Genomic DNA, 27,018 nt, shown 5'->3' with positions numbered 1-27,018 from the left:
TCAAAGTTTCAAAGAATAACGTATGAAAGACAAGCTGCTTATTATAATATAAAAGCAGAATAATTTATTATTAATAAATAATATTTAATATTTTAACATGAAATGTAAACTGCTTTTGTACCCTTTATGATGCTTTCGTATACACTTGATCTTTGAATAACACCTTGTATACCTACAAATAAATTAAGGACATGGTCTTGAGCATCACGACATCAGCGATGGTAGTAACAATAGCGGAAATGACACTTGCATCTATTGATTCAAGCAAGCTCCTTCCTATTTCAGTTCCTTTTAATTTGACTAACGGGATATTATTTTGATGCCCAATAGGATTAAATGAAAGGAATATTCAAACGAGGTCAACATCTGAAAGATCAATTGTACGGTGAAAATAATAATCTGACTACTGCTGAAGTTAAATTCATTAGGCATTTTACAACCTTTCAACAGTGTTTCTACATCATAGACAAATATAAAAGTAACCACCTTTAACTCTTTTGTTATTACTATCATTATTTGGAATGTTGATTGAAAAATCAAATTTGTTGATCAGACTTATTCTTTAAAGAAGTCTGCTGTATGATTAGCGTTTGTTCCTTTGTTACTAAGACAATCATAACCGAGTCTATAGTACCTTTAATAGAAGGAGGGAACCTTGTTGATTCTTTTAAATGCATGCTTCCATGCTCAGTATTGTTTAATAGTTTACGAATAGCACATGAACAAGCAAGGTTCAGTCCTTCACAATCATTTAAATACATATTAACTGTTGGTTTTAATCGGATCTATCTTCCTTTAATAATACAAAAAGACCAATATCCAACCATTATAGGTCATTAGTAAACTTCACAAGAAAGTTTAGAGATACAAAACACAGCTTCATAATTCGAAATCACGCTCAAGGGTACAATTATATCAAAGAAAGAAAAAAAAGATAAAAAAGAAGTCAATAATCGAGGAGTCTATTGAATCTCTTTATTGAATAAAGATAGAAGAGTAGGACTATTAAATACAAACTATATCTTACTTTATAAAATTAAAAGAAATATTTCTATATTGAAAGTAGACTTGATTCAAAAATGAATCCTTTATTCATATGTTATTACACTTTATTAATAAAAATGATAGGAAATGATAGGTCTTTAAATTACAAGTATTTATGCAGAAAATGGTTGTACAAACGATACCATTGTTTTCTCTACTATATTGCAATTTTCATAAAAAATGATTAAAGATTCTCTTCTTTTTTTTTTTCTTTGGACTTGAGTTTCATGCTATTATCTATAAAAACAAAATACGTCGTTATATTTATTTATTCGTTAGCTTAATGAGGTTTTTTTCATTTATTTACCGTTTCAAAATAGATAAACAAGTTTTTTGAATTCTTGGAAAATCAAGAATGAGGTAATAATTCCCTCTAGTTATGCAATAGTATGATTGATTTATATACATCTGACAGTCCAGCTAAAAAACCTATAAAATGAGGATTAATTGAAGCATACTTTTTTCTTTTCAAGATCATGTATCTGATGTACGGCCTATTGTAGATGGAAGTAAAATTCTAGACTACTCTGCCACTGATTAACTTATTTCCCATTGTCTAAACAAGTTTTGTGGTAGATAGGGAATCATATTCTAGCCTACCCTTTCCGCTGGTGATTTCCATTGCTTTTATAAGAATGTTTAACTCATAAAAGCTCAGTAGTTCTTCGGAATTTGCTGTTATTTTTTTTTTATATTTAAAATCAAATGAAAAAGTTGGAAAAGATTAACTGTTTTACTTGATAGAAACATACACATGCACTTTGTGCCTTTTGTATTTTATAAGAGTATTATGAGCTCAACAATATTTTATGTCTTCTTTTTTTAATACAAGATGCACATTTTTAAGCTTAATAAATGTTATTTGAAAACTTTTTTTTTTGGAGTAATCAAAACCCATTTTAATTATTTTTATTGTTTTTACATTTGGGATATTTGTAAATGAAAAAGTGTCATTTTATTCGTTACTTGTCAAATTCATTTTATGATAATCAAGCCATTTCATGATGGTGTATATCATGGCTTACGTACATCAATTGGTAATAGCCCTGGGACTTTGATGGCTACCTTCAATTAATATGCACTTTGGTTCAACCAATGCCAGAGCATTATTCAGGGGTCTGCAACCTTGAAAGTATACTGTTCCATTCGGAAAAGCTCCACTAATCCATGTTTGTAATGGTTCATTGCCATAAGTATGTAATGCATGTTTAAAATCATCCAAGAGCTTGACAGTACTACGTCCATCAACGCACTGAGATACATTTAATGACACTACTAGATTTTCAGTTGTTTTGATACATCTATGCTTGTTGAGTCCGACATAACGTGTTCCTAGTCCTACTTGTAATTGGTCTCCATTAGGATACACCAAAAAAGCATCAACAGCAATATAGTTGAGTTCTGATCGGATGAATAAAACTTGCTGCGGGATTACATCTGGAGGTTGTTCCGTAATTAATTCGGCCCTGGCTGTGTTTAACTCATAATGGAATTGATTTGGCGGTTTAAATACAAGACATGCCGACACATGTGATCCATTATGTATATGCCCATTGAAACTAACCAAAACGGATCCAGTTGTGCCAGGCTTAACAGCATATCGTAGACCATGTACTTTACCGTCCATTTCAATTCCTAATACTGGACCTTCAGATTCGCGAGGAGCATCTTCACCGCTACGTAATATATACCAACTGGCCAAAAAGGATCCAAGCCCATCGAATCCCAAACATAGTCTGTTTAAGCTTTTCAAAGTACGTCCTAAGTCGCTACTAAGTGTACATTGGTCGATTGCCATACCACCTTTCAAAAGAACACCAGCAGCATAGTTAGAGATAAGCGCATTGAGAAAGAGTACAGTGCGGCACTTAACATGTGACCTGTTAGTCATACCGTGTACCATACTAATGCATCTTCCACTGCAACCTTCACATTTCTCAGCGACATCCATAGCGATATTTTTTATCAACGGTCCCAATGCTTTGATTGCACCTGTCATAGCCAAAGCACAAAAGTTTGGTGTAACTATTACTGTACCAGGAGGATCACCGTTTTCGATTCCAAGAAAAATAGTTTTCGCAATTTCATCCTCTAACCAACGCATTAAATCTTCCTCAAACTCAGCCGATACTCCACACAAATTAAAAATAGACTTCCGATTGATGTATCGATATGTAATACATTGTTTTTCCATTCTTGATGCTTCCAGCTTCAATGTTTTGAAGCCAGCTTCTTCTAATCCATAGACTCTTGGGCCATGACCAAAATCTAATGCTTCAATCCTGCAAAGCTTGACCTGCGCCAAACCAAATGCAACAGCTGCAGTTTCAATGTCTGATACTTGCATAGCCACATTGCCACCGATTTTAGCAATTCTAACAAGATCACGAATTACAGACGCTTTGCATCTAGACCTTGGATTGAACTGTTTTGACCATTGTTCCCAACCTTGATCTTTCCAATCTTCCACACAGGTTCCTCTTTTCCAGATTTCTTCAGCAATTTTCAAAAAGTAGTAATACACTTGCTTTACACCTACGCCAATTAGACGAGGGGGAAGGATCCCATGTACAAAGCCCTGTCTGATCTCCTGCCCAGTACTAAGGTCACCACCAGCGAGAGACCCACAAAACAGCACTGCGTGAAATATTGGCATCAATGTTGTCCAAAATTCAAACGTCGTACTTGGACTGGTTAACAGCAGCTCCCCTTCCGAGTAAGTTTCGTACTTTTCATATGATATGGGTTCTCCAAAGCCAATGATAGGTTTCATTACTGGAAGAAATGCACCGAGAACAGTGACATCTGGCACGTTCTTTGTACGAGTGCCTCCCCATGCTTCGACAGCCATCTTTGTAACATCGATACCTAGTTTAATCAAACGAGGTATCAGTTTTTCCAAACTTATGGACACATCTGTAATCATCAGTGGTAATTTTACTGGCTCAAATGAAATGCCCCAATCTGACAATGACTCAGACAACTGGGATACACCAGAGTTCACCAACTGGCTTTCCTCTTCTTGTTCTTGTCTTTGAAGATGTATAATTACTGAATCCTCAAATGTAAACGTGCCTTGACCTGTAGGAATTGCTGTATCTCTCAAATTCATTTGTTCTTTTATATCTTCTACTTGTACCTTCAGTACATCACGCAAATGGTCATAGTCTTTTCCATTATATGTTAAGGATTCCCGGTTCACATTGCTGTAAATAGCAGATAGCTCGTTCATCATGGATATACGATGATACTGCAATAAAGAAAAGAAATGTTTATGCTTTTCTGATAAACAGATGTATTTAAGCATTTGTGTACGAGAATATTTTTAGTTCGTGTAATAATGTTATGTTGCTGACATTTGCATATAACCAAGCCATTTCATATCCATGCAACTTATACACCGACAGTGTATGTAAAACGTATTTCTTATGTCTAGAAAGAGGAATCATGTCTTAAAATGCTCCTGTCAAGAAAGGAGGAAGTGGCTAATACCACCCGGCTGCCAAGGAAATACAAAAATAAACAACTGAAACATGGAAGTTTTCTTGACATTGTCTTTTTTTTTTTGACCATTGTGAAATAGACGTATTATATCTTTCAATGAATAAAGCCAATAAATAAGACAAACAATCAATAGGTCTCTTAAATTGGTTTATTATCTAAGGATGGAAGAGAATGGTCCGTTCAATACAAACTACGTATTAGAACTTGTGAGTGTGGTTTGGAAACTGAGGTAGTACGCTATAAACTGTATATACTATTTATCATACACATAACAAAATGCTATATAGGGCATACATTACAAATGTTCGCTTACGATCAGTTCACGTAGAACTAAGACCTATTCCACTTTTCTTTCTCTCATAACCGATGTTTGTAACTCAATCATAACAAAGGCGTTTATTTATGCATTGACTACACGGCTTTTACTTTCAATCACTCACTTTCTGCATTATATATTTAGATTGATCATTCATTACTTCATGCTCACTTCGTGGATACCTCTTTTGTTTCAGTATGCTTTCATGGTATCGATGCCATCAAAATTTTCTTGTTGCTCCTATATATCCTCTTCATTCAGCAAACATAGCTTTAATGAGCTGAATGGATAACACAAGCTATTTTTCAACCGCATACAAAAACAAAATGAGTCTAATGAAAATTATGTCTTCTTCATTTTTGATACACGCAATAAACATAAGATCAAAGCAGCAGTATAGGCGCTTGCATCTTAAAGAGAAATCAGTACATAGACATTTTATTTCATTCAACAAATCTTACGAAATATCAGTCAAAATTGACTCGTTTTATCATCCAGAGTACTCAAAATGATTTTAGAGAGCTCCTGGAAGATTGCTTTTGGCATTCCGTTTTGGCCAAAGCAAACAAGCTTTCATACAGTAAGTGGCTATCATAGGATAGTTAAATTTGGATGTCAAGACTTGACTAAAAAGAATGGTTACTGCTTTATTGGCTATACAAAAGGATTTTGCTTGTACAAAAAGAATAAAGAACACTTGGTGAATGTAAGCCGCCATGTGTAGAAATATAAAACCATCCAGCTGCCAGAACAAATCCACAAAGAATGTTGGCCTTACCTCACATCCAAGTAACTAGGCACCTCAGATAATGAAAGATATCTCCAGCTATTGGCCGATATGAACATTAATTTACGAGTTGAAGACAAAGTTTTACAAAAACATGAAAGTTGTAAGCAAAACGAGAAACATCATGAATGGAAATAGTACCTTACGATACATACAAAGCCATAATCGAACAGAGAAATGATGGCTCTGATTCTGTAAAGGAGAACAATTAAAGTAATCGAAGCATTATAAATAGATGTTTTATTTTATAATAACATGCTCATATTCTGTAAAACTACATTGTGCCGATTCTAAATAACCATTACCAAAGCATACCTTGAATGAAAAAGGATGCTTATTTTATCAACATCATGTCTTCACTTCGTGCTATTATAAAAGAGATCGATAAGTCTGATATTGGTATGATGATGCAAGTTTTTTACAGGCAACTCTAAATTCATATTAATCATGTTTACAATAGCAGTGAACCCCAATTGACATATGTTTCTAATAAATAAAATAGGGGTTTAAATGACCAAAGTATTTATTTTTAGACACTACTGCTATTACTATGAAATGATATTTATTTGCTTTCATTTCAGGACATTTGCATGACCATGAGGAATGCAAAATAATACAAAAGAATGAAGCATAAGAGGCTAAGTAGTATATATTCTCCCTTTAGTGTATTTGTTAAAACAAAACGAAATAAATTTAGTGACACTTATATGAGTAAAGTCATTGGTAGATGATAGATTAAGTTAAGTTTGGTCCTTACTGCATCTAGCAGCATATCCTAATTTGACAATATAAGCGCCATTGTTTATAGTAAATTCTGAGTTATTTATTTTCATTCGCTATAACTTAAACCTTGTATACCATAGCACAGCACCCAAATCAACCTTTTATCACGGATAGCGCAGCTAATGTGAAAGGAATTTATAAAGAAATACAGAACTGAGCAAAGCAGTAAAATATAGATTTCTGATAATATTGGTTCAAGCAGACTATCGAGAACATTGGCCTTTTAATTGACGAGTGATTCTCATTAATTTTAAAAGTTTCCAATTCCTGTACAGTTCATAAAAATGATACAGAAAGGTTTTAGATATCCCAGCAATCTTATGCAAAAAAATCTAATATAAAGAACAGTGGTGTAATTTGGCTGAGAAGTATTAAATGAAGAATTAGAAAAGATATTATGAACCAATTATGAGCTACCAATTTTCTCATTGGAATTAGTGAATATCTTGACAGTACTATTGTCTTGTGGCACACTCGAAAGAAACTAAACTTATGTATTGTTTCATACAATCTTTGTCTCTTTTCCTTGTGGGTGACTCAAATATTATGCTTTTAGCTAGTGGCTTGGCGTTTTTCCGACGGCAATTTTACCTTTAATCTATCGTCAAATTGACTTGTTTTTCTTACAACGAGTTACTAAGAATGACTCAACTATCTGAAAATGTATGAGAAGTTATTGCAAAAGATAAAACTAGAGAGAAGTGAGCATACAAGGATATGAATAGGTTGTAAATTTTAAAACAGTTCACTCTTAATTCGGCATATACTTTAAAATGGAATAGTCTCGATCACAGTGACAAACAGGGCTCAATTGCTTTTAACAGTGATTTTATTTTTTTGGTTAGTATGAAACGATCCCTTGCTCACTTGTTATTTAGTCTGTATGCTTTCCTGACCCATATGACAAAGCCAAGAATTACATTTAATAAAGATATTCAAAAAATACAAGTTGAAAAGTAAACTCAAAAAAGAGTATTGATGATCATTGCGAGTATCCTGTTTTTCGCGCCTAATACAAGATGACACGCTTCATTTTATTTATTGTTTTACCATCTGATATGTAAGTTAAAGTCAAAAATGTATACATCTGTTTTATTTAAAATGTTCCACTAGAATGTCCCTCACAAAAAAAAAGGCGGTATATTGGCTCATAGGTGTTTTTGTCTGTGAGGAATACAGCTGCCTAACAAAAGTGATTGAAGATGAAACAGATTAACAAATAAAGTATCTTACCAGCACAGCATCCAAAGAAACATGATTTATTTTTTGTTTTCATTATGAATAGTTTACTTGCTATTTTAGTTATATTTGCCTTTTTTTCACATGTACAAGGTCAAAAGCTTCCGAGAGCTATGAAAGTTTTGCTCATTTTATTTACAAATAGAATAGGAAAACTAAACATTTCTATATTCTCACTCTAATACATGAGGTTGATGTTTGTAAGACAAAGAGTAAATTTTATGCATCAAGGACGTAACATTACGTGAGAAATGAGCTCATAAAGATGTTTTATTTAAATACCTTGGATTTTTTTGATTTTGATTAAAACAAACATATCCTTCAAAATGAACATATTCAATATCAAATCATTATTTTTGGTGCTTTGCCTCTTTATTACCTATACATTGGCTGAATGGAGAAGATGTGGTTTAAAATACGAAATTACAGAAAAGTGCTGTCAAGCAGCTACTGGAACAACTGACACTCACTACTGCTGGGGCGATATGCGTTATCATTGTGATGTTGGTCCATATTATGGAGACTCATGGAAGGCTTTTACAGATTGCTGTGAAAGTTATGATATTTCTGCTCAAACATGCCCATAAATGACAGTATTAGCAAAAAAAAAAAAAAAAAAAAAAAAAAAAAAAAAAAAAAAAAAAAAAAAAAGGATATGTTTACCTTGTGATGTGGAGTTTCTAGGCTGTGATTTTCTTAAAAAAAAATAAACAAAGAACATAGCATCTGTTACTTTTTTATAAATTTTAAGTTAGTATGTTTAGTTAAATAGTTAAAGAAAAGTGATGAGGACTGGAAGTAGCTCATTAAAGACTTTCATTTAATTAAAGGGGCAAGAAATAATACATGTGCTGTGTATTTGGGATTACTATAGTTTTATTAACATCCTTTTACGCACAACTCAAATTTGCCGAAGGAAAAAAATATTAACAAGTGAAGTTGTGAAAGTCGAGTAAGGAGTGCAATATATTTTGAAAAAATATTACTTTTTTGGTTAAAAAAGGGATTTCTTGCATTCAAGTCAATTTAATAGAAATAAAAAAAAAATACAAGCTAGTGCATCTAGCTTTACTGATCCATATAGCATAATTTGTTTAGCCCCGACCCTTTTCTTCATGAAAGAGTGTCTAGCTGTTAATTCAGATAGTACTGGCACATGACCTATCACATACAAAAATCCATTAGAAATAGCAAGTCAGCACCTTCATCTCGTAATCATTGACAGAGTACCAACAAGCTTAAGCCTAACCTGAACAAAAACAGAAAGGCTGTGATCTATTTTAGAGAGTAGTCTCTTGTATTATACATTATTGACCATTTTAATACTATATTATATAGAGTGTTTCTTCAAAGATTTGTGAATTCATTTCAATCAATTTCTTTCATAACGCTTTCAAGTTCAAATTACTATGTCATATGCTCTTCACAAAGCATCATAAACTAATTGGAACTGTGTAGCCCAACAATACTCACTTCATAATAATATGGCTACATGAGTATATATTTTCCTTCACTTTGTAAATATAAGAAACACAAGATTGACATGAGTTATGCTATATGATTGGTTTTATATGTATCACATTAAAGTTGAAGTCTGACAAGACGTTTAATCACCTAGAACCCACTACTTTCAGTGTGTAAACATACCAAAGCCTTACTATCCGTTTATAACTTTATTTTTCTTCAAGTAAGTATGAAACAATTGGGAATATTAGCTTGCAAAGGAAACTGCAGGAACAAATGAAACTTTTGTATACTTTTTTTTTTCTTTTGCCAGAGAGAGAGAGAAGATATAGCGAGACTTGAACATTGCCACCTGTGATATAAACCTCTACCTCAGAATGCTTACTGAAAAATAATAAAGCAAATAAAGGGGAAAGGAAAATTGCTATAGGTTCAACTAGGAACAATTGAATGCCAATAATAGCTTTTTGAATCAAATATTTGCATCTGGATAGAGCATACTGGTGCAAACATAATTAAATTTTTAGTTGAAAAACTTCTTTTTTTATTTATTTATAGACTCTATTTTGATATGTATGCACCATATTTCAATGTAGCTAAAAATCTGACGAAATGTGTACATTTTGCTATATTTCTCACACTTGTTTAAATATCTGAGTATAAAATACTTTCTCTTCTTTTTATTATTTCAGTACATAACATTCTCTCAAGTGAACCAGATTACGATAATATAAAGATGAAAACATATGTTGATGAGTATAAATTATAATTAGTATAAAGAGAAAGAGAGAAATCAATGTTTTTTTGATAAGATAGAGAAATAATATACAATTTCCGAATACGTATATGTGTGACATCAAAGGCATTTATGCAACATAAATAGAAAGTGCACTTTTCTCCCTTATTTTTTTTTTTTTCTTTATTTTATTTTACAAATGTTAGTTCAAGATTATTTACGCAGTCTAGTCGCAGTTCGAGAAAGATGTATGCAAGTGTATGAAAAATCCAAAGAAGGTGGCCTCAAATCGTTTGATATTAACGAATCCGCACTTTCCGCCATCGTTGACCACGTCGTTTACACCACCACACGTCGTTTCCCAGATCTTTCCAAGATTCCACCTCACTCTCGACTTCGACACTTTGATCATCAGCAATTTGAAGCATTACGTGCCAGATGGAAGCTGGATGGTATTGACAGAATAGAACAAGCACGTCGTCTGATTGATTTAGTGGTTGTTTCTGTCTTGGTGGATGCAGGTGCAGGACAAGTATGGAAGTATGCAACAGAAAGGGGTGATAAAGTGGGAAGATCAGAGGGTTTGGCTTTGGCTTCTTTTGATATGTTTTTGAAAGGTTATTTCTCAAGTTCACCCAATGTGCTTGATCGTGTTGACGGTAAGAAGGGAAATTGTATATTAAAAAATAGAGTCTATATTTTCTTTTTAAATAGTGGGTGGATTGGGTCAAATTACGATTGAGCGTATGACAGAAGGTTTCCAAGTCACGGAGACGAACCAAATGATTGGCTTGGAAGGCCGTTCAAACTTGTTGAAGCGACTGTCTGAAGTCCTTGACAGTCAACCTACCTATTTTCCTTCTGTTGATAATGAACCAAGAAGACCTGGCAACATGATAGGTAATTGACTTATTGATATAGAACGCATTGCTAACACACAAGAACAGACTACTTGTTGAATAATTCCCAAAAGGTGATTCGGATTGAAACATTATGGCAAGTAGTCATGAGCTTAGGAGCAATGTGGCCAGCCCGTGTTCAAATAGAGGGTGTTCAACTAGGTGATGTATGGCCCTGTGCTTCCTTGACTGATTTGGGAAACCATGAAAACCTGGTACCTTTCCACAAGCTATCTCAGTGGTTGACCTATTCCTTGATTGAATCTATCGAGACTTCGTTGGATATCAAAGTGGAAGGTGTTGAACTGATGACGGGCTTACCAGAGTATCGTAACGGAGGTCTCTTGGTCGATTATGGATTATTGACTTTAAAGCCAGAAGAAGTCCGACGAGGTACAGTCCAAGAAGGCGAGCTACCAGTGTTTGAAGGATCTGATCCAGCTATTGTCGAATGGCGTGCATTGACCGTGGTCTATTTGGATATCATCAAGCAGCAAGTAGAAGAAAAGTTGGGCCAAAAGCTTGTTTTGGCTCAAGTGTTGGAAGGTGGTACTTGGACTGCTGGACGTGAAATTGCTGCTAAAAAAAGACCAGGGAATGGTGGACCACCTATTGTGATCAAGGTATGTTGGCGCATTAGAAATACTACGAGATACTAACAAGTGTATAATAGAGCGATGGAACTATATTTTAAACTTTTTTATATGAATATTAAATTCTGAACTGCTTGTCATTTATATTGTCATAAACATTTTTTATGAAAAAGAAGGATAAAAAGTAGATAGCATCAAATCATCCCATTCCTTACTAAGAGAGCATTCCATTTAAAATTACATATATTTGTATGTTGTCTGAGCTTTGATCATCTAACGACTGATTTCTTTATTCATCATGTATATTGCATTATTACTATTTATTATAAATCTTACATTGGCACAATCAAGTCATTTAGTCAATAGAAAAAATGTATGTAATAAGGAGTAACTAAATACAGGAGTCGATCCTAATAACAGAAATAGTTGTTAGAAAAAAAAGATAATGTGGTCCTCTATTGGGGTCAAGGAGACTTTGGAGAAAAACGATTGTCTTTTTATTGTGATCAAGAAGGTGTCAGTATCGTGATCCTTTCATTTCTTGTTGATTTTGTTGGCGGACCCAAGAAATCACCCATTATTAATCTAGCAGATAATTGTAATGATGTTGAAAACTGTATTGATGCTGCCAAAGATATTCAACATTGCCAGAAAAAGGGAGTCAAAGTATTAATGTCAGTAGGAGGCGCTGCTGGTCCCTATCATTCACAATCGTGGGATCCAGATCTCTTTGCATGGTGGCTGTGGAACAAGTTCTTGGGTGGTGATGATCGTACGGTGCCAAGACCGTTTGGTAATGTCGTATTGGACGGTATTGATTATGACCCTGAAGGTAATCTTTCATTACAGTATACGTGACGTCTATCTTACATTATCATCAGAGGTGGATGGGGCAGGCTATGATAGACATATTCATACACTTCGTCAGCTGTTCAAAACACAATACCCACCACGTCAATACCTCATCACTGCTGCTCCACAGTGTTGTGATTTAGAGTATTATAACAAAAACGCAGTCTATAACATCCTTCATCCTGAACCTAAATATACTGAAGCATATCCTGACATAGTCTTTGTTCAATTCTACAACAACTACTGCTCAGCTTCAGAACATAAACCACGAGCGTCATCAGACTTTAATTTTGACGAGTGGAGCGAATGGAGCAAGGAATCTACAAAAGGAAAAACCAAGGTATTCCTGGGTGTGTTGGGTAGAGACAATCATATGGATACTGGTTATGTGAATTATGAAAAGCTGACGCTGATCCTGGACGATATTAAAAGTAATCCTCACTTTGGAGGTGTCATGATTTGGGATGCAGGCTATGCTTATGCAAATACAATTCCTTATTTTAACGGCCTTACTTATGGCCAAGCCACTGCTAAATACCTCAAAAAATTGCATAATAACACAATCCAGATCAAGGAACAAAAAGCACCGGTTATGATGCCTGTTGAACATGATCCTGACATGCCTTGTTCAGGTCAATCATTTACTTTACTTGAACCTATCAGTGCTCGCATTTTGGCAGAGAGCTTTGGTACGCCTTCCAGATTGGTTAATCAACGTTTCAGGGCATTGGGTATGATGGGTGATGAGCACATTCAACCTGGTTCACGTATTTGCCTTACTGTAGGCGATGAACGATCAATATCTCTTGGTTATATCTATAACGTTATATAAGGAGTCTGTAAAAGAACTCCTTATTTAAAAAAAGAGGGGGAAGGAGAAGGGTTTACTAAAGTACTTTTTTTTTTGTGTGTTGTCTCTTTTTTCCTCCCTTCTTTTCTCATGTTGTTTTTTAAAAAGAAAAAGAATAAAAAGGCTTTAAATATCCAATTACCAAAGACAAATAAGAATTGGTTAGAGTCTCCAGATGATACTGTCATTTCATCAACAGAACAAGAAGCAATAGTGGAACCTGTTACACCTCCTGTGTCAGCTAATATAAAAGAATTCATCCAAACAAAAGAAATGTAATAGGACATGATGAATGGTATGAAGAGTGATACTTAAAGTTTCTAAAAATAGTAAAGAAGAAAAGAATCACTCCTTGTCAGGAACACAGCAGGAAACTACCGTGGCTGACCTTCAAGTCGCTTCTCCTGCTGCTTCAGAGGATTTGCCTCAACATGTTGGACAAGATCAGAAATACCTTGCGGATGCAGAGATTGCATCCAAAGAGAAAAAACGAAGTGGCAGTGTACCTGATAAAGTAGACATTGATTTAGAAAATCATGAAATAGTATCACCAGAGTCTGATCATTTTATTGATCAACAAACAGCAAGTGAAGAGCAAGAAGAGGAAAATAAAGGAGAAGATGAGAAAGAGGATGAAGAAAAAGAGGATGAAGAAATACGAAAAAAAGACGAAAATGAAGATGAGAGGGAAGATGAAAATGAAGAAGAGGATGTGGAAGAAGATGAGGAAGAGGAAGAGGATGAAGAAGAAGATGAGGAAGAGGATGAAGGTGAGGAAGAGAATGAGGAAGAGGATGATGAAGGAGAAGAAGATGATCCAGGGCAAAAAGTAGTCAACTCTGAAGATGACTCTAAGCAAGTTGCGCCAACATTACTAACTGAACAACAAAAAAATCCTGCAGAATGGCTAGAAGAATATGCAGACATAAAAAGGAAAACGAGTATGATGACTCACAGTAAATCGCTGTTATTAGAAAAAACTCAAAAGAGATATTCTATGTCACTCATTCCGCAAGATAGAAAGCTAACACCCAGTCAAAGTTATATACCACTGTCTGTTAAACGACTCTCATCGGTTAAAGCACCACCTCCACAAGCAATCGAAAGTTCAAGTACAACTAGTAAAATACCAAAACTATTAAACACGAATGTGATGATTAAGCGTAGATCGAGTATAGGAAGCAAACTACCCAAAAGGAAAAGTTATGTTTTTTAAATAAAGACAATAATAAGGCATAAACAAAGCTTTTTATTGGTTGTATTTTTCATATATTTATTTTGGGTTCATAAAAAACGTCATGATCAACAATTTAATTTTCTCTTTTCTTTTTACTTTGTTAGATTATTATAGACTGCACACACAATGGTAACTTGGCTGTGTATAGATTAAACAAGTGTAATTAAACATGTATAGTTTAATGACGACGATGGTTTTTCAAATTCTTTCTTTGGAGGATTTCGTTCTAATTTTGGAGGATTGATGAATCCTAATAGAGGATTTTCAGAGAATTATCGATGTTACCCCATTGCAATGATGCAGCATGGAAACGACAGAGAAAATGTGAATTATGGAGGAAAGAGTAAGTTTGTAACTGTATATGAGACATGTTGACTAAATTATACATGAAAAAGTTATACTTCCTCAATCAGCTTTAGAGAAATTATGTAAGGGTTTTTTATTATATAAACTAATAGTTCTAATAGTTGAATAGCACAACTCAACATTTCGTATCCAATGTTATTCAAGTTATTTAATGGTGCACAAAGGAAGCATACACACGCAGGCGTACTTGAATTTATTGCTGAAGAAGGAAGAGTTTATTTACCACAATGGGTATGACTTGTATTGTGATAACCATATCCACTCAACTATGAAATAGATGATGGAATCTTTAGGTGTTGAACCTGGAAATATTATCGAAGTCAAAAATACTACTCTACCTTTGGGTTCATTTATAAAGATCCAACCACAATCAGCAGATTTCTTAGACATAAGCGATCATCGTGCAGTGTAATGCATAATAATGTATGTAGCGGGATCGAGTTAACAGAATCAATTTAGGTTAGAAAAAGCCTTACGTAACTTTTCAACTTTGACTGTAAACGATGTTATACAGATCAACTACAATGATAAAGTATATGAGATTAAAGTATTGGAAGCTAAACCATTTCATGAGGATCATTCTGGTATATCAATTGTAGAAACTGATTTAGAAGTAGACTTTGCTCCTCCTGTAGGTTATGTTGAACCATCAAAACAGCAAAAATCACAAGTAATGGTATGTATGCTATTATTGGTAACTTTTTGTATTTATCTTATTGTCGGATTAGACAAGCAAAATGCCCATCGATCTTCCAAAGGCTGTTAAAAATGAATTTTCAGCATTTCAGGGAGGAGGACAAAGCCTTCGAGGCAAAAATAAACGAAATACCAATACATTGGAAAGCGAAGAAATAGAAAATGAAGATGAGGATGGTCCATTGGTTTTACCTTTTGGTCAAATTTATTTTGGATATCCACTTGTTCCTCCACCATCTGCCAACAGTGAAAGGGATGAAAAGCAATCCCATATTTTTGCAGGCACAGGGCAGACGTTACGAAGCAAAAAGAAATAAACTTTTATATTGTGATTTGTTTCTTACATGCAATTTGGCATCAATAAAGAGCATTTAGAGTCTTTAACTATTGTTTTGAACGCGTACGAGAGAAGTTTTAATATTGAAGTAGAGAAGGGCACCAAAAGCGCTCACTTTCTGCCTTATATGCTTGTACTGATCATTTGTTACTTCATGCTCACTTCATGGATACTTCTTTTTTTTTTTCAGCATGCTTTCATGGTATTGATGTTATCAAAGTGTTCTTGTGACTCCTATGTATCCTCTTCATTCAGCAAACATAGCTTTAATGAACTGAATGGATAACACAAGCCATTTTTCAACTGCATATAAAGAAAAAAAAAAGATTCTAATGAGAGTCATACCTTCTTCGTTTTTGATACTATCAAAAATCATGTACCAAATTTACTCATTTTCATTCAACAAATCTTACGGAATATCAGTCAAAATTGACTCGTTTTATTATCCAGAGTGCTTAGAATGATTTTAGAGAGCTCCTGGAAGATCGCTTTTGGCATTCCGCTTTGGCCAAAGCAAACAAGCTTTCATACAGTAAGTGGCTATCATGGGATAGTTAAATTTGGATGTCAAGACTTGACTAAAAAGAATGGTTACTGCTTTATTGGCTATACAAAAGGATTTTGCTTGTACAAAAAGAATGAAAAATACTTGGTGGATGTAAGCCGCCATGTGTAGAAATATAAAACCATCCAGCTGCCAGAACAAATCCACAAAGAATGTTGGCCTTACCTCACATCCAAGTAACTAGGCACCTCAGATAATGAAAGATATCTCCAACTATTGGCCGATATGAATGCTAATTTACTTGTGAATAAATAAGATAATTGACTAGCCAAGTTAACTAATTTGACTAGTTATCCTGTAGCCTAGCTATGACTCTGTATTAGGTAAAGTAACACAATCCAATTGAGTTGCAAGTATTCTTCGTATTATTCAGCACTAGTTTCCTCTAACTAGTTAGTTAAGGCCTTTATAATTACAGTTTCGATTATAATATGCACAATGAGTACTCCACACAACAAACAAAAAACTCTCATTCAAGTCGATATAAAGATCCCGAATCTTTATTGCTTATACGACCGATCGTTTGTCTATATCCTCTTTCTACTTTTAAGTTTTATAGACACTTAACTGCTTGGTTATCATCTACTTGAAGGTTTTCCTCGATCAGATTCATACCTCTTTCTATTAAAAACTGGTAATTTTTCCTTTCAATGAAAAGAACCATTTATAATTAGCAACAAAGCAAAAAAAGAAAAAGTACGGAAAATTTATAGTGTGTATTGGACTAAGAATTTTAAAATACATAAACGTAGATCAAACAGGACAACCACCGACTAAGTTTGAGCACTTGAGGCTATTGCCATATTAGGAAAAGCAAAGGCAAAGATATCCACAGAAGAGTTTGATCATCCCTCAAAGCACTTTATCCCTTTTAAGATAATGTTTAAATTAAAAACTAGTTTTAATATATTGCTTAATATTTGGTTAATTTGATGCTTATTCACAGGATTCGATTTGAAATAGAGTAAACAACTCGAACTGAAAGAGTCACACTTACTTGAGACAGAAATAAGGAGGAAAATAAAGAGGACGCCTTGATCCACTCAGTCATTGACACACACACATACTTTTTTAAAGATAAATGCATCCTTTTGCATAGCTTACAATCATTTGTATTTATTATTTAAATGAACTAACTGTGTTCTTCAACCAGGATCATAACACTCGGTATAGGTTGTTCAGCCAATTGTAATTGCCATCCATTTTCATTTTGTACAGCAATAATTGATTCCTTTTCAACTGCATCTTTAGACTCCTTTGCATAAACCCAATCAAACGAAGCATCAACATCAGGTGCCTGAACTACGAGCCAATAAACAGTCGACTTTTTCAAGACTACGACTAATTCAGGCTCCCAATCGATCACACCAAAATCATCGCCTTCTTCTATTGGAGAAAGTTGAACCAGACGAGTTGAGAGACACTTTTTGGTATCTGGGAATCGAGAGCTACCGAATCGACTTCGTTCACTGGGACAGATGGATAAGGTGGCAGTCATCGTTTTGTTGGTGGAACTCATGATCGGTAACTGAACACGGCTGAGATGAACATGATGATTGGGAAACAGTCGGTCCCACCAGCTCTCTCCACCTTTTCTTGTTTGAACCTTGACGTCATTTGTGGTTGTGGATGGCTTGGGTATAAAAGCGGCTGCTGCGGCCTTTCCAGGTAAGATGGGTAATCCTTTTATGGTTTCCAGAGGAGGAAATCCGGTGTGTAAGACGAGAGTTGGTTTCTTTTCTTGTTTTGTAAAGAAAGAGGAAGATTGGATGTCAGGAAGAGTAACGAGGTCTTGTTCGATATTGATTGTTGTAAATATCTTGAGAAGAGCAACCAAGGAAAGAACAAGAAGTATAAGTGAGTTGATCCACTGATTACATCTTTTATTTGTTGCTATAACCTGTTCTTCTTCTTTAAATGCTTGTTTTTCATTCATTTTTTGTTTCAAAGAAAGAAAGAAGTAATAAAAAAAATGAGAATGCGTTTTTATAATATCCTGTAAATCACGGGTTTATGCAATGATTGTTTTTTTTTATTGTTTTGATAAACATCTTTTGGTTTGAATGATTTTCAGAACTGGTATTTTTATAAGAAATATATTCAATCATACTCTCACTCACACACTTGCTTAATGATGAACTGTTATCTAATATAGTCAAAGTCAACACAATAATCTATCAAAAGGTCTTGTCAATTATGTTGACTTGTCTCCTAAAGTACTTCTATCAATGTCACACAGGTGTATCATTTTCAATACAAAACCAGTTCTTTTCTTCTAGTTAACAACTCTTTTTAGCATTGTCCTGTACATTTCTTTTTATTATCAATAAATTATGTTCATCCTTGATGGATGGATGAAAAGTGTTTGGGTGATATGCGGTGTAACCAAGAAAAGAACGTATTTTTCACATTCAATCTTTTATTTATCATCTCTTTTATGTTTCTTATCAAACTGTTTACAGCTGGCATAGGTACTTTATATATAATCGAAGTATCTCTATTCGCTTTTGGTACATTAGGTGCATTCAATGTATCTTTCTTGAAGGATTATTTCACTCTACAACCAGTCGTAAAACGATTGATGTATTATGAATTCCTTATTTCTACAGCAACAGAGCTATCACTTCAATTGATCATGACTAAAATCATAATCATTCAGCTTGTAAAATTATTGGGTGGATTCAGTAAGTTCATTCGATGTGAATGAAAAAGTGATTGATGTGTGATATAGATTACATGCTTTGTTGTTTCATGTACTATGTGGATATCTGTACACTACTGGGTCTTGTACGCTTATTTTATGAAATGTTGAAAGAAAAAAGGATTGTTGAAGAATTTATATTGTCTCATTATAAGTTGGATGTGAACGAACTTCAGCGTTTTATAAAGTAAGCTATGATTGATATCATAATCCATGCTCATTTAATTTAGTTGGAACTTATTCATCTGTTTGATAAATCCTCTTTGGACACCATCCAACATCACTATTCATCCCAACAGTAAGCTTACCTTTTCTTATTTATTTTTATTAAACTATAATAGTTACTTATGCTACAACTGAGGAAATAAGAGAGACATTGAATACGACTGATCAAGACTATGATCAACCACGTAAACATACATTGAACATCATCACTGCCACCAGACCTACAACAGGGCATTTGAAACCTGTCTTGATTCATATTCATGGTGGGGCTTGGAGAGCAGGCAAGAAGGATATATTCTATCCATACCAAAAGATACTCGTGTCTGAAGAAGATTGGATCGTTGTCAATGTGGGTTATCGTTTGGCATCCAAAAGCCCTTATCCTGCAAGTCTAATTGATGTCAAGCGTGCTATTCGATGGGTAAGAGAAAATATCTTTTGGTTCGGTGGCAACGCGGATTGTATCATACTAGCCGGTGACTCTGCTGGTGGTCATTTGGCTGCTGTGGCTTGTTTGACAGCTAATGATCCACGATATCAACCAGGATTTGAAGATGTGGTCACATCTGCCCAGGGCGTGATTAGTTTAAATGGCGCGTTGGATATTACCAGTAAATATAGTGTAGCCAACTTCTTTTCGGAATCAGTCGCTCACCATCTTACAGCAGACATGAACTTTTTACATCAGCATTCACCTGCGTCTCTTATTAAAGATACACACATTGACATTCCCTTTTTATGTATAGCAGGCGCAAGAGATAATATCATTGAATCCTACATGGCTGCGAATTTCATGACGGCTCATAAAAGCAGTGAAAAGAGTCAAAACTGTAAACTGGTTGAATTCCCAGCAGGACATCACGTTAGTTACATCACTTGGTCACCTCGATCCCTTTTTACAGCTCGTGTCATTCAAGCTTGGTGTAGTGAGTTATACCAAAAGGTATGTTAAAGCGTTCTCATACTCTTCTTATGAACTGTAAAATAAAACAAGGCTTCTCTACTATAAAAATCTTAAAGTCCGGACGATCGCTCTCCAGTCAACTGTCTACTTGTTTTCGTTTTTATGTTCAATGTAAAAGTTATACTATTCTCAGCAAAAGGGTATACGTATTTTCTATTCCTACATCTATAACCTTCATGAAGGCCATGTAGTTGATGCATAAATAAATGCCTTTGTTATGATTGAGTTACAAACAACAGTTACGAGAGAAAAAGAGTGGAATTGATCTTAGTTCTATGAGAACAGATGGTCAGCGTACATTTGCACTGCATGCCCTATATAGCATTTTGTTATATGCACATTAAACAGTATATACACTTTATAGCGTACTATCTCAGTTTCCAAATCACATTGTTATGTTCTAAAGTGTAATTTGACTAGTTTGTTTTTTTTATTGGGTTTGTTCATCGAGAGATGTAATACGTCTATTTCACGGTGGTCAAAAGAAAATAACAAAAAGAAGACTTTCGTGTCCCAGTTACTTGTTTTTGTGTTTCCTTGGCAGCCGGGTGGTATTAGCCACTTCCTCCTTTCTTGACAGGAGCATTTTAAGACATGATTCCTCTTTCTATACATAAGAAATACGTTTTACATACACTATCGGTGTATAAGTTGCATGGATATGAAATGGCTTGGTTATAAAAAAATGGCATCACATAACATTGTTGCACCAATTAAAGTGTTCTTGTACACAAATTCTTAAATACATTTGCTTATCAGAAAAACATACATTTCTTTTCTTTATTGCAGTATTAACGTATACTCATGATGAATGAGCTATCTGCTGTTTACAGCAATGTGAGTCGGGAATCTCTAATATATAATGGAGAAGAGTATGACCATTTGGATGGCGTAGTGAAAGCAAAAGTAGAAGATTTAAAAGAACAGTTGTATTTGGAAAACTGTAGACTTCCTGCAGATGAAAACATGTTTGAAGTTGTTGGTAAGAGTAGGCAAACTAAAAGGCAAGAAAAAGAAGAAGAAAGACAATTGTTGAACTCTGGTGTATCCGAGTTGTCTGATTCATTATCAGATTGGGGTATTTCATTTGAACCACTAAAAGTACCGCTGATGATTACAGATATGACCCTTGATCTAGAAAAATTGGTGCCTCGCTTCATTCAACTAGGTATTGATATTACAAAGCTAGCTGTCAAAGCATGGGGAGGCACTCGCACAAAAAATATATCAGATGTCACTGTTCTCGGTGCATTTCTTCCAGTAATGAAACCTATCATTGGCTTTGGAGAACCCATATCATATGAAAAGTACGAAACTTACTCGGAAGGGGAGTTGCTGTTAACCAGTCCAAGTACGACGTTTGAATTTTGGACAACATTGATGCCAATATTTCACGCAGTGCTATTTTGTGGGTCTCTCGCTGGTGGTGATCTTAATGCCGGGCGGGACATCAGACAGGGCTTTGTACATGGGGTACTTCCGCTTGGTCTAAATGTTGTAGGTGTAAAGCAAGCGTATGACCACTTTTTGAAAATTGCTGAAGAAATCTGGGAAAGAGGAACCTGTGTGGAAGATTGGAAAGATCAAGGTTGGGAACAATGGTCAAAACAGTTCAATCCAAGGTCTAGATGCAAAGCGTCTGTAATTCGTGATCTTGTTAGAATTGTTAAAAGTGGTGGCAATGTGGCTATGCAAGTATCAGACATTGAAACTGCAGCTGTTGCATTTGGTTTGGCGCAGGTCAAGCTTTGCAGGATTGAAGCATTAGATTTTGGTCATGGCCCAAGAGTCTATGGATTAGAAGAAGCTGGCTTCAAAACATTGAAGCTGGAAGCATCGAAAGTGGAAAAAGAGTTTATTACATATCGATACATCAATCGGAAGTCTGTTTTTAACTTGTGTGGAGTGCCAGCTGAGTTTGAGGAAGATTTAATGCGTTGGCTAGACGACGAAATTGCGAAAACAACTCTTCTAGGGATCGAAAACGGTGATCCTCCTGGCACGGTAATAATGACACCAAGCTTTTGTGTTTTAGCAGACACAGGTGCAATCAAAGCATTAGGGCCGTTGGTAAAAAACATCGCTATGGTGGTTGCTGAGAAATGCAGAGAATGTGGAGGAACATGTATTGGTATGATACATAAGCTGAGTAATATATCGCGTGTTGGATGCCGCACTGTACTCTTTCTCAATGCGCTTGTCTCTATCTATGTTGCTGGTGTTCTTTTGAAAGGCGGCATGGCAATCGATCAATGTTTACTTTGTGACGACTTAGGACGTACTTTGAAAAGCTTAAAAGAGCTATGTATGTATGATGTGTTTGGGCTTGGATCCTTTTTGGTCAGTTGGTATATATTACGTACTGGTGAAGATGCTCCTCATGTAGATGATGGTTCAGTATTAGGAATTGAAATGGATGGTAAAGTACATGGTCTACGATATGCTGTTAAACCTGGCACAACTGGATCCGTTTTGGTTAGTTTCAATGGACATATACATAATGGATCACATGTGTCGGCATGCCTTGTATTTCAAGAGCCAGATCAATTCCACCATGAGTTAAAAGCAGCCAAAGTCACACAGGTTACGGAGCAACCTCCAGATGTGATCCCGCAGCAAGTTTTATTCATTCGATCAGAGCCCAACTATATTGCTGTCGATACTTTTTTGGTGTATCCTGATGGTGAGCAATTACAAGTAGGTCTAGGGTCATGGAATCCTGGAGGCAACAAGCATAGATGTATCGAAACGACTGAAAATCTAGCAGTACCCTTAAACGTATCTCAATGTATTGATGGGCGCAGTACTGTCAAGCTCTTGGATGATTTTAAACATGTACTGCACACGTATGGCAATGAATCATTACAATCATGGATCAGTGCAGCTTTTATAGGTGAGCTGTTATGGTTTCAAGGTTGTAGGCCTCTGAATAATGCTCTTGCATTGGTTGATCCAGGGGGAATATTGATTGAAGGTAGTCGACAAAATTACAAAGCTATAACAAATTGATGCGCGAAATCTATTATATCTACTGCCATGAAAAGGCTTGACTATCACAAAATAAATTTTGACAAGTAATGAATAAAATGACACTTTTACATTTTCAAAGACTCCAAATGTAAAAAATAAAAATATGTAAAGCTGATGGGCGATCTATAACATCTAAAACACTGTTTATAAAATTGAAATAATAGCAGGTAATCGCGCCATCTTTTACTGTTCCTTGCTACTTTTGTATTTCCAACTGTCTTTCTTTTTTTTGATAGTCCCCCATCAATCAAGGTCGTCTTACAATTACGTTTACAATACCGTAAGGAGAAATAACTCTCAAAATGGTTGTCATCTTTGCCTTTGTTTTAGGCACTTTGACGACGACATGGGTTCCTTCTTTTGGGGCATGAACAGTTACACTTTAGAATGATATGAAAGACTGCTTCATCTATGAGCACACAATTACCCGTAAAGTCTAAATCAGTTTCTGTTCAACTCTTTATTCTGTCATATCACTCTTTGATCTTCTCAGGGGTATTCCTCTTGGCTGATTGTAAATAAAAGCGTTTGATAGTAATTCTACATTTTTCTTTGATGGACTTATAAAAACTATTCTTTGCTATTTCTAGTCAATACCTCAAGCATGTTATCCAATACAACAAAATTTGTGCTTTCATCTCCTCGCTTGATCGAAAAAAAAATTTATACAATCGTCAACTAGAACAGGAGTTCTTCCATTACCAGCTGATCTTGAATATAATGGTGGGTCCTTTTTGACCTTTGGAACCCAGTCCTGCGCTGTGCGCACGTTAATAGTGAGTTTGAAAAAAAAATATTAGGGTTGAGAACCACAGCACAAACACTCAACTCTCTCTCTGATAAGCATGTAAGTCTGCACCTTTTCGGCACTTTGTAGTGATTTTACGATCTTTTTGTCCCCTCTCTCTCAGACAACTTCTTTTTTATTTAATCTCTCTCAGGTGGTATCATGTCCACACAAGTGTCCAAATTTGTTATGTTTACTGGGTAAACTTCTATTTCAAATACTAACATCTCATTCTCTTTATTACAAGATTGTTTTCACAAGTCATCGTTGTATATAAAAGTATTCATGTTGTTTAATTAATTGTAAAGAGAAAGGTTAGAAATACATAAAGATTTACAAGTACGTGATTTTATATATCAAAGGTGCCGAATTTTTTTTTTTCTGACTAACCATTAATTTAAAAGTACGCTAAATTTTGTTTTCTAAATACACAAATAATCTGTATATTGTTGCAGTAGTCAAAATACAAGATATCCTTTTATTTTTATTACATTTTTCAAGAGGAGATTAAGTTTCAAACCATTGCTTTTAGACCCTTTTGTTTCATCCAACTTTCTTTTTTGCCTGTGGTATGCTTAGAGGTACATGAATCATGTTTCTATATCAGGAATGAACACAAAACAATCGTGATTGGACACGCATCTTTCCAAATAATGACAAATTGTACTCCTAAAGAATACGCTTCTTTTTTAAAATTAAAATCAGGTGTAGTTTCTTATTTGGGATTCTTGTTCCTTCCTAATTCAAATGTTCCCTTTTTTTTAACCCATTCTTTTGAAATGCAAAACAGTTATCAATAGGAGATGGATGCAGTGAAAATCATGGTATGATTTATATGAATGTATCAAATATTTTATGATTTAAGCGGAATTAATGTCAATGTATTTTGTAAGGCATTGTATTGGTTCGGCATTACAAAGATCCGCATCTACTTTCCTAGATTCCGTCAAACCCGGGTTTTTAGGAATTACACTCTTGAAGACGATTCAATAAATGTACTAGGCCCGCTATCTGTTATAAATTTGTGATAATTTCTCAGCTTTCACAAAAACAAGATACAAAGTTCGTAATTTCTAAATTAAACATGTTTATTTAAATTTTCGCGTAAAATCGTAACGGCCGAACCGAACGTATACAACCAATCGCATAAAAGAATCTTTGAAAATAAACCCCGGTTTCAACCAAACTTTTCAGTCCCGCATATAATTACAGAACACACACACAAGAAAAAAAAACTATGACTTATGTAAGCAAAAAAAAAAAAAAAAAAAAAAAAGAAAAAGATGAGAAAAAAAACAAGTTTTTATTCTTTTAAGCATGAATTTTAATGCATTCATGATGAAAAAATTCATGAATCATAGATATTTCATGTGAACGTATAACAATGACAAATCGGAAAAACAGATACGCCGCAAAAAAAAAAGCACACTATGTCACACAGAAAAATAAGATTATATAAAAAAAAAGCTTTTTTATTTCATTCCTTCTTTATTTTCTACGTTTTTTTTTTCTGTTAAAAAAGAAAAAGCCCAAAAGAGTTTTACATTGTAAATAATAACATGAAACGCCAATTTCTACAATTAATACCGAAAAAATATAATTTTTATAATCTTCAATATCTTTTTCTCGGTCTATTGCTCACCGTGGACTTTATCATTATTCAAACACCCACACTCATACCTCGATTGTTTATAGCAGCATTACTTTTATCATCCTTTTGGATTCCATACATCAGACGATTCACACTACCCGCTTTACCCATCTTTTCATGGCTCATCACATTTTACGCCTGTCAATTTATTCCAATTGACTATCGACCCAACCATATCTTTGTCAACCTGCTGCCTACCCTTGAACGTATTTTGTATGGTGCCAACCTATCTGAGGTTATCTCAAAACATACACATCCTGTACTTGATATATTAGCTTGGCTTCCTTATGGTGTCATCCATTTCTCTTTTCCTTTTGTCTTGGCCTTCATGCTCTTCATCTTTGGTCCTCCTGGTTGTCTCAAGACATATGGCACTGCCTTTGGTTATATGAACCTTGCCGGTGTCTTGACTCAACTGCTATTTCCTAATGCGTCACCATGTAAGTTTATGACTAGGGAATGGAACAATAGATAGACTAACGGGTGATTTCCTAGGGTATGAATTAAGTTATGGTTCTGCTCCAGCTGATTATTCTATTCCTGGCGAACCAGGTGGACTGATTCGTATCGATCAAATCTTGGGACTAGACTTGTATGGTTCCACTTTTGGTTCATCTCCTCTTGTCTTTGGTGCCTTTCCCTCCCTTCATTCAGGTTCTGCTACTATCGAGATGCTCTTTGTTGTCTATTTGTTTCCAAAGTTAAAGCCATTGGCTGTTGCTTATGTGATGTGGATGTGGTTTGCTACCATGTATCTTACACACCATTATATGATTGATCTTGTGGGTGGTTCTATCTATGCTATCGTCACATTTGCTGTCGCTCAAAATTTCTTGCCAAAAATTAATCCTGAATGTCGTACTCGATTACAATATTATGGAGTGAATAGATTACATATAAAATCATTTATTTATAGCATAGAACATGACATTCAAGAAAACAAGGAGGATGAAGAGGCTTTATTAAAGCATACCAGACCAGAACCACTCTCACTCGCCTTGGATGTTTATCATAATGCATCGGAACATGAAAAGGATGAAGTTGAATCACTCGTCTATTCCCCTGTGTCATCTGTGTACACATCCGAATTTGATTCACCTGTTACACCTCGTTCACCCGTCATGAATCAATTTGACTTTAAAAAATAGTCTAGTTAGAAATGATGTCTTGCACATATAACAACAACAACCAAAACATGTATCTTTATTTTGCATCCTTTCTTTCTTTATATTAATTTAACGGTTATATACTCTTAATCTTACTGCTTGTACAACTACTACTATTATTATTATTACTAATAACACTAATAAACCTAATGCTCTCAATGTTTTGAACTCCAGTTTTGGGATTTCAGTATCACGTTTCTTATGACAAATATGGTAATAGGGAAAA

The 27,018-nt window shown here is 34.8% G+C and overlaps 11 protein-coding genes across 11 annotated transcripts; 8 read left to right on the top strand and 3 right to left on the bottom strand.

Moving 5' to 3' along the window:
* Positions 1 to 172: 172 nt before the first annotated feature.
* On the bottom strand, positions 173 to 761 carry RO3G_02542 (uncharacterized protein; the record flags this gene model as incomplete). Its single annotated transcript, XM_067657133.1, has 3 exons — positions 173 to 252; positions 438 to 506; positions 635 to 761. 3 exons carry the CDS (start codon positions 759 to 761, stop codon positions 173 to 175), a joined length of 276 nt encoding a protein of 91 aa, XP_067513234.1.
* A 1,313-nt stretch (positions 762 to 2,074) lies between these two features.
* RO3G_02541 (uncharacterized protein) lies at positions 2,075 to 4,351 on the bottom strand (the record flags this gene model as incomplete). Its single annotated transcript, XM_067657132.1, has 1 exon — positions 2,075 to 4,351. One exon carries the CDS (start codon positions 4,349 to 4,351, stop codon positions 2,075 to 2,077), a length of 2,277 nt encoding a protein of 758 aa, XP_067513233.1.
* A 3,648-nt stretch (positions 4,352 to 7,999) lies between these two features.
* Positions 8,000 to 8,260, top strand: RO3G_02540 (uncharacterized protein; the record flags this gene model as incomplete). Its single annotated transcript, XM_067657131.1, has 1 exon — positions 8,000 to 8,260. The coding sequence occupies one exon, from the start codon at positions 8,000 to 8,002 to the stop codon at positions 8,258 to 8,260; it is 261 nt and encodes an 86-aa protein (XP_067513232.1).
* A 1,812-nt stretch (positions 8,261 to 10,072) lies between these two features.
* Positions 10,073 to 11,466, top strand: RO3G_02539 (uncharacterized protein; the record flags this gene model as incomplete). The annotated part of the gene is made up of 4 exons (XM_067657130.1): positions 10,073 to 10,532; positions 10,588 to 10,773; positions 10,821 to 11,395; positions 11,446 to 11,466. The coding sequence occupies 4 exons, from the start codon at positions 10,073 to 10,075 to the stop codon at positions 11,464 to 11,466; spliced, it is 1,242 nt and encodes a 413-aa protein (XP_067513231.1).
* Positions 11,467 to 12,037: 571 nt separating this feature from the next.
* RO3G_02538 (uncharacterized protein) lies at positions 12,038 to 14,283 on the top strand (the record flags this gene model as incomplete). Its single annotated transcript, XM_067657129.1, has 4 exons — positions 12,038 to 12,197; positions 12,247 to 12,998; positions 13,176 to 13,342; positions 13,398 to 14,283. The coding sequence occupies 4 exons, from the start codon at positions 12,038 to 12,040 to the stop codon at positions 14,281 to 14,283; spliced, it is 1,965 nt and encodes a 654-aa protein (XP_067513230.1).
* Positions 14,284 to 14,897: 614 nt separating this feature from the next.
* RO3G_02537 (uncharacterized protein) lies at positions 14,898 to 15,683 on the top strand (the record flags this gene model as incomplete). Its single annotated transcript, XM_067657128.1, has 4 exons — positions 14,898 to 14,901; positions 14,964 to 15,078; positions 15,130 to 15,346; positions 15,399 to 15,683. 4 exons carry the CDS (start codon positions 14,898 to 14,900, stop codon positions 15,681 to 15,683), a joined length of 621 nt encoding a protein of 206 aa, XP_067513229.1.
* A 480-nt stretch (positions 15,684 to 16,163) lies between these two features.
* Positions 16,164 to 16,379, top strand: RO3G_02536 (uncharacterized protein; the record flags this gene model as incomplete). Its single annotated transcript, XM_067657127.1, has 2 exons — positions 16,164 to 16,235; positions 16,290 to 16,379. 2 exons carry the CDS (start codon positions 16,164 to 16,166, stop codon positions 16,377 to 16,379), a joined length of 162 nt encoding a protein of 53 aa, XP_067513228.1.
* Positions 16,380 to 17,400: 1,021 nt separating this feature from the next.
* RO3G_02535 (uncharacterized protein) lies at positions 17,401 to 18,204 on the bottom strand (the record flags this gene model as incomplete). The annotated part of the gene is made up of 1 exon (XM_067657126.1): positions 17,401 to 18,204. One exon carries the CDS (start codon positions 18,202 to 18,204, stop codon positions 17,401 to 17,403), a length of 804 nt encoding a protein of 267 aa, XP_067513227.1.
* A 501-nt stretch (positions 18,205 to 18,705) lies between these two features.
* Positions 18,706 to 20,360, top strand: RO3G_02534 (uncharacterized protein; the record flags this gene model as incomplete). Its single annotated transcript, XM_067657125.1, has 6 exons — positions 18,706 to 18,952; positions 19,000 to 19,156; positions 19,200 to 19,267; positions 19,311 to 19,805; positions 19,941 to 20,137; positions 20,292 to 20,360. 6 exons carry the CDS (start codon positions 18,706 to 18,708, stop codon positions 20,358 to 20,360), a joined length of 1,233 nt encoding a protein of 410 aa, XP_067513226.1.
* A 764-nt stretch (positions 20,361 to 21,124) lies between these two features.
* On the top strand, positions 21,125 to 23,167 carry RO3G_02533 (uncharacterized protein; the record flags this gene model as incomplete). The annotated part of the gene is made up of 1 exon (XM_067657124.1): positions 21,125 to 23,167. One exon carries the CDS (start codon positions 21,125 to 21,127, stop codon positions 23,165 to 23,167), a length of 2,043 nt encoding a protein of 680 aa, XP_067513225.1.
* A 2,367-nt stretch (positions 23,168 to 25,534) lies between these two features.
* Positions 25,535 to 26,774, top strand: RO3G_02532 (uncharacterized protein; the record flags this gene model as incomplete). The annotated part of the gene is made up of 2 exons (XM_067657123.1): positions 25,535 to 26,066; positions 26,122 to 26,774. 2 exons carry the CDS (start codon positions 25,535 to 25,537, stop codon positions 26,772 to 26,774), a joined length of 1,185 nt encoding a protein of 394 aa, XP_067513224.1.
* Positions 26,775 to 27,018: the final 244 nt, after the last annotated feature.

Source organism: Rhizopus delemar, genomic scaffold (assembly GCF_000149305.1).
Source record: "Rhizopus delemar RA 99-880 supercont3.2 genomic scaffold, whole genome shotgun sequence".
NCBI lineage: Eukaryota > Fungi > Mucoromycota > Mucoromycetes > Mucorales > Rhizopodaceae > Rhizopus > Rhizopus delemar.
The sequence above is the reverse complement of the archived record's forward strand: the minus strand, read 5'-3'. Positions and strand labels throughout refer to the sequence as shown.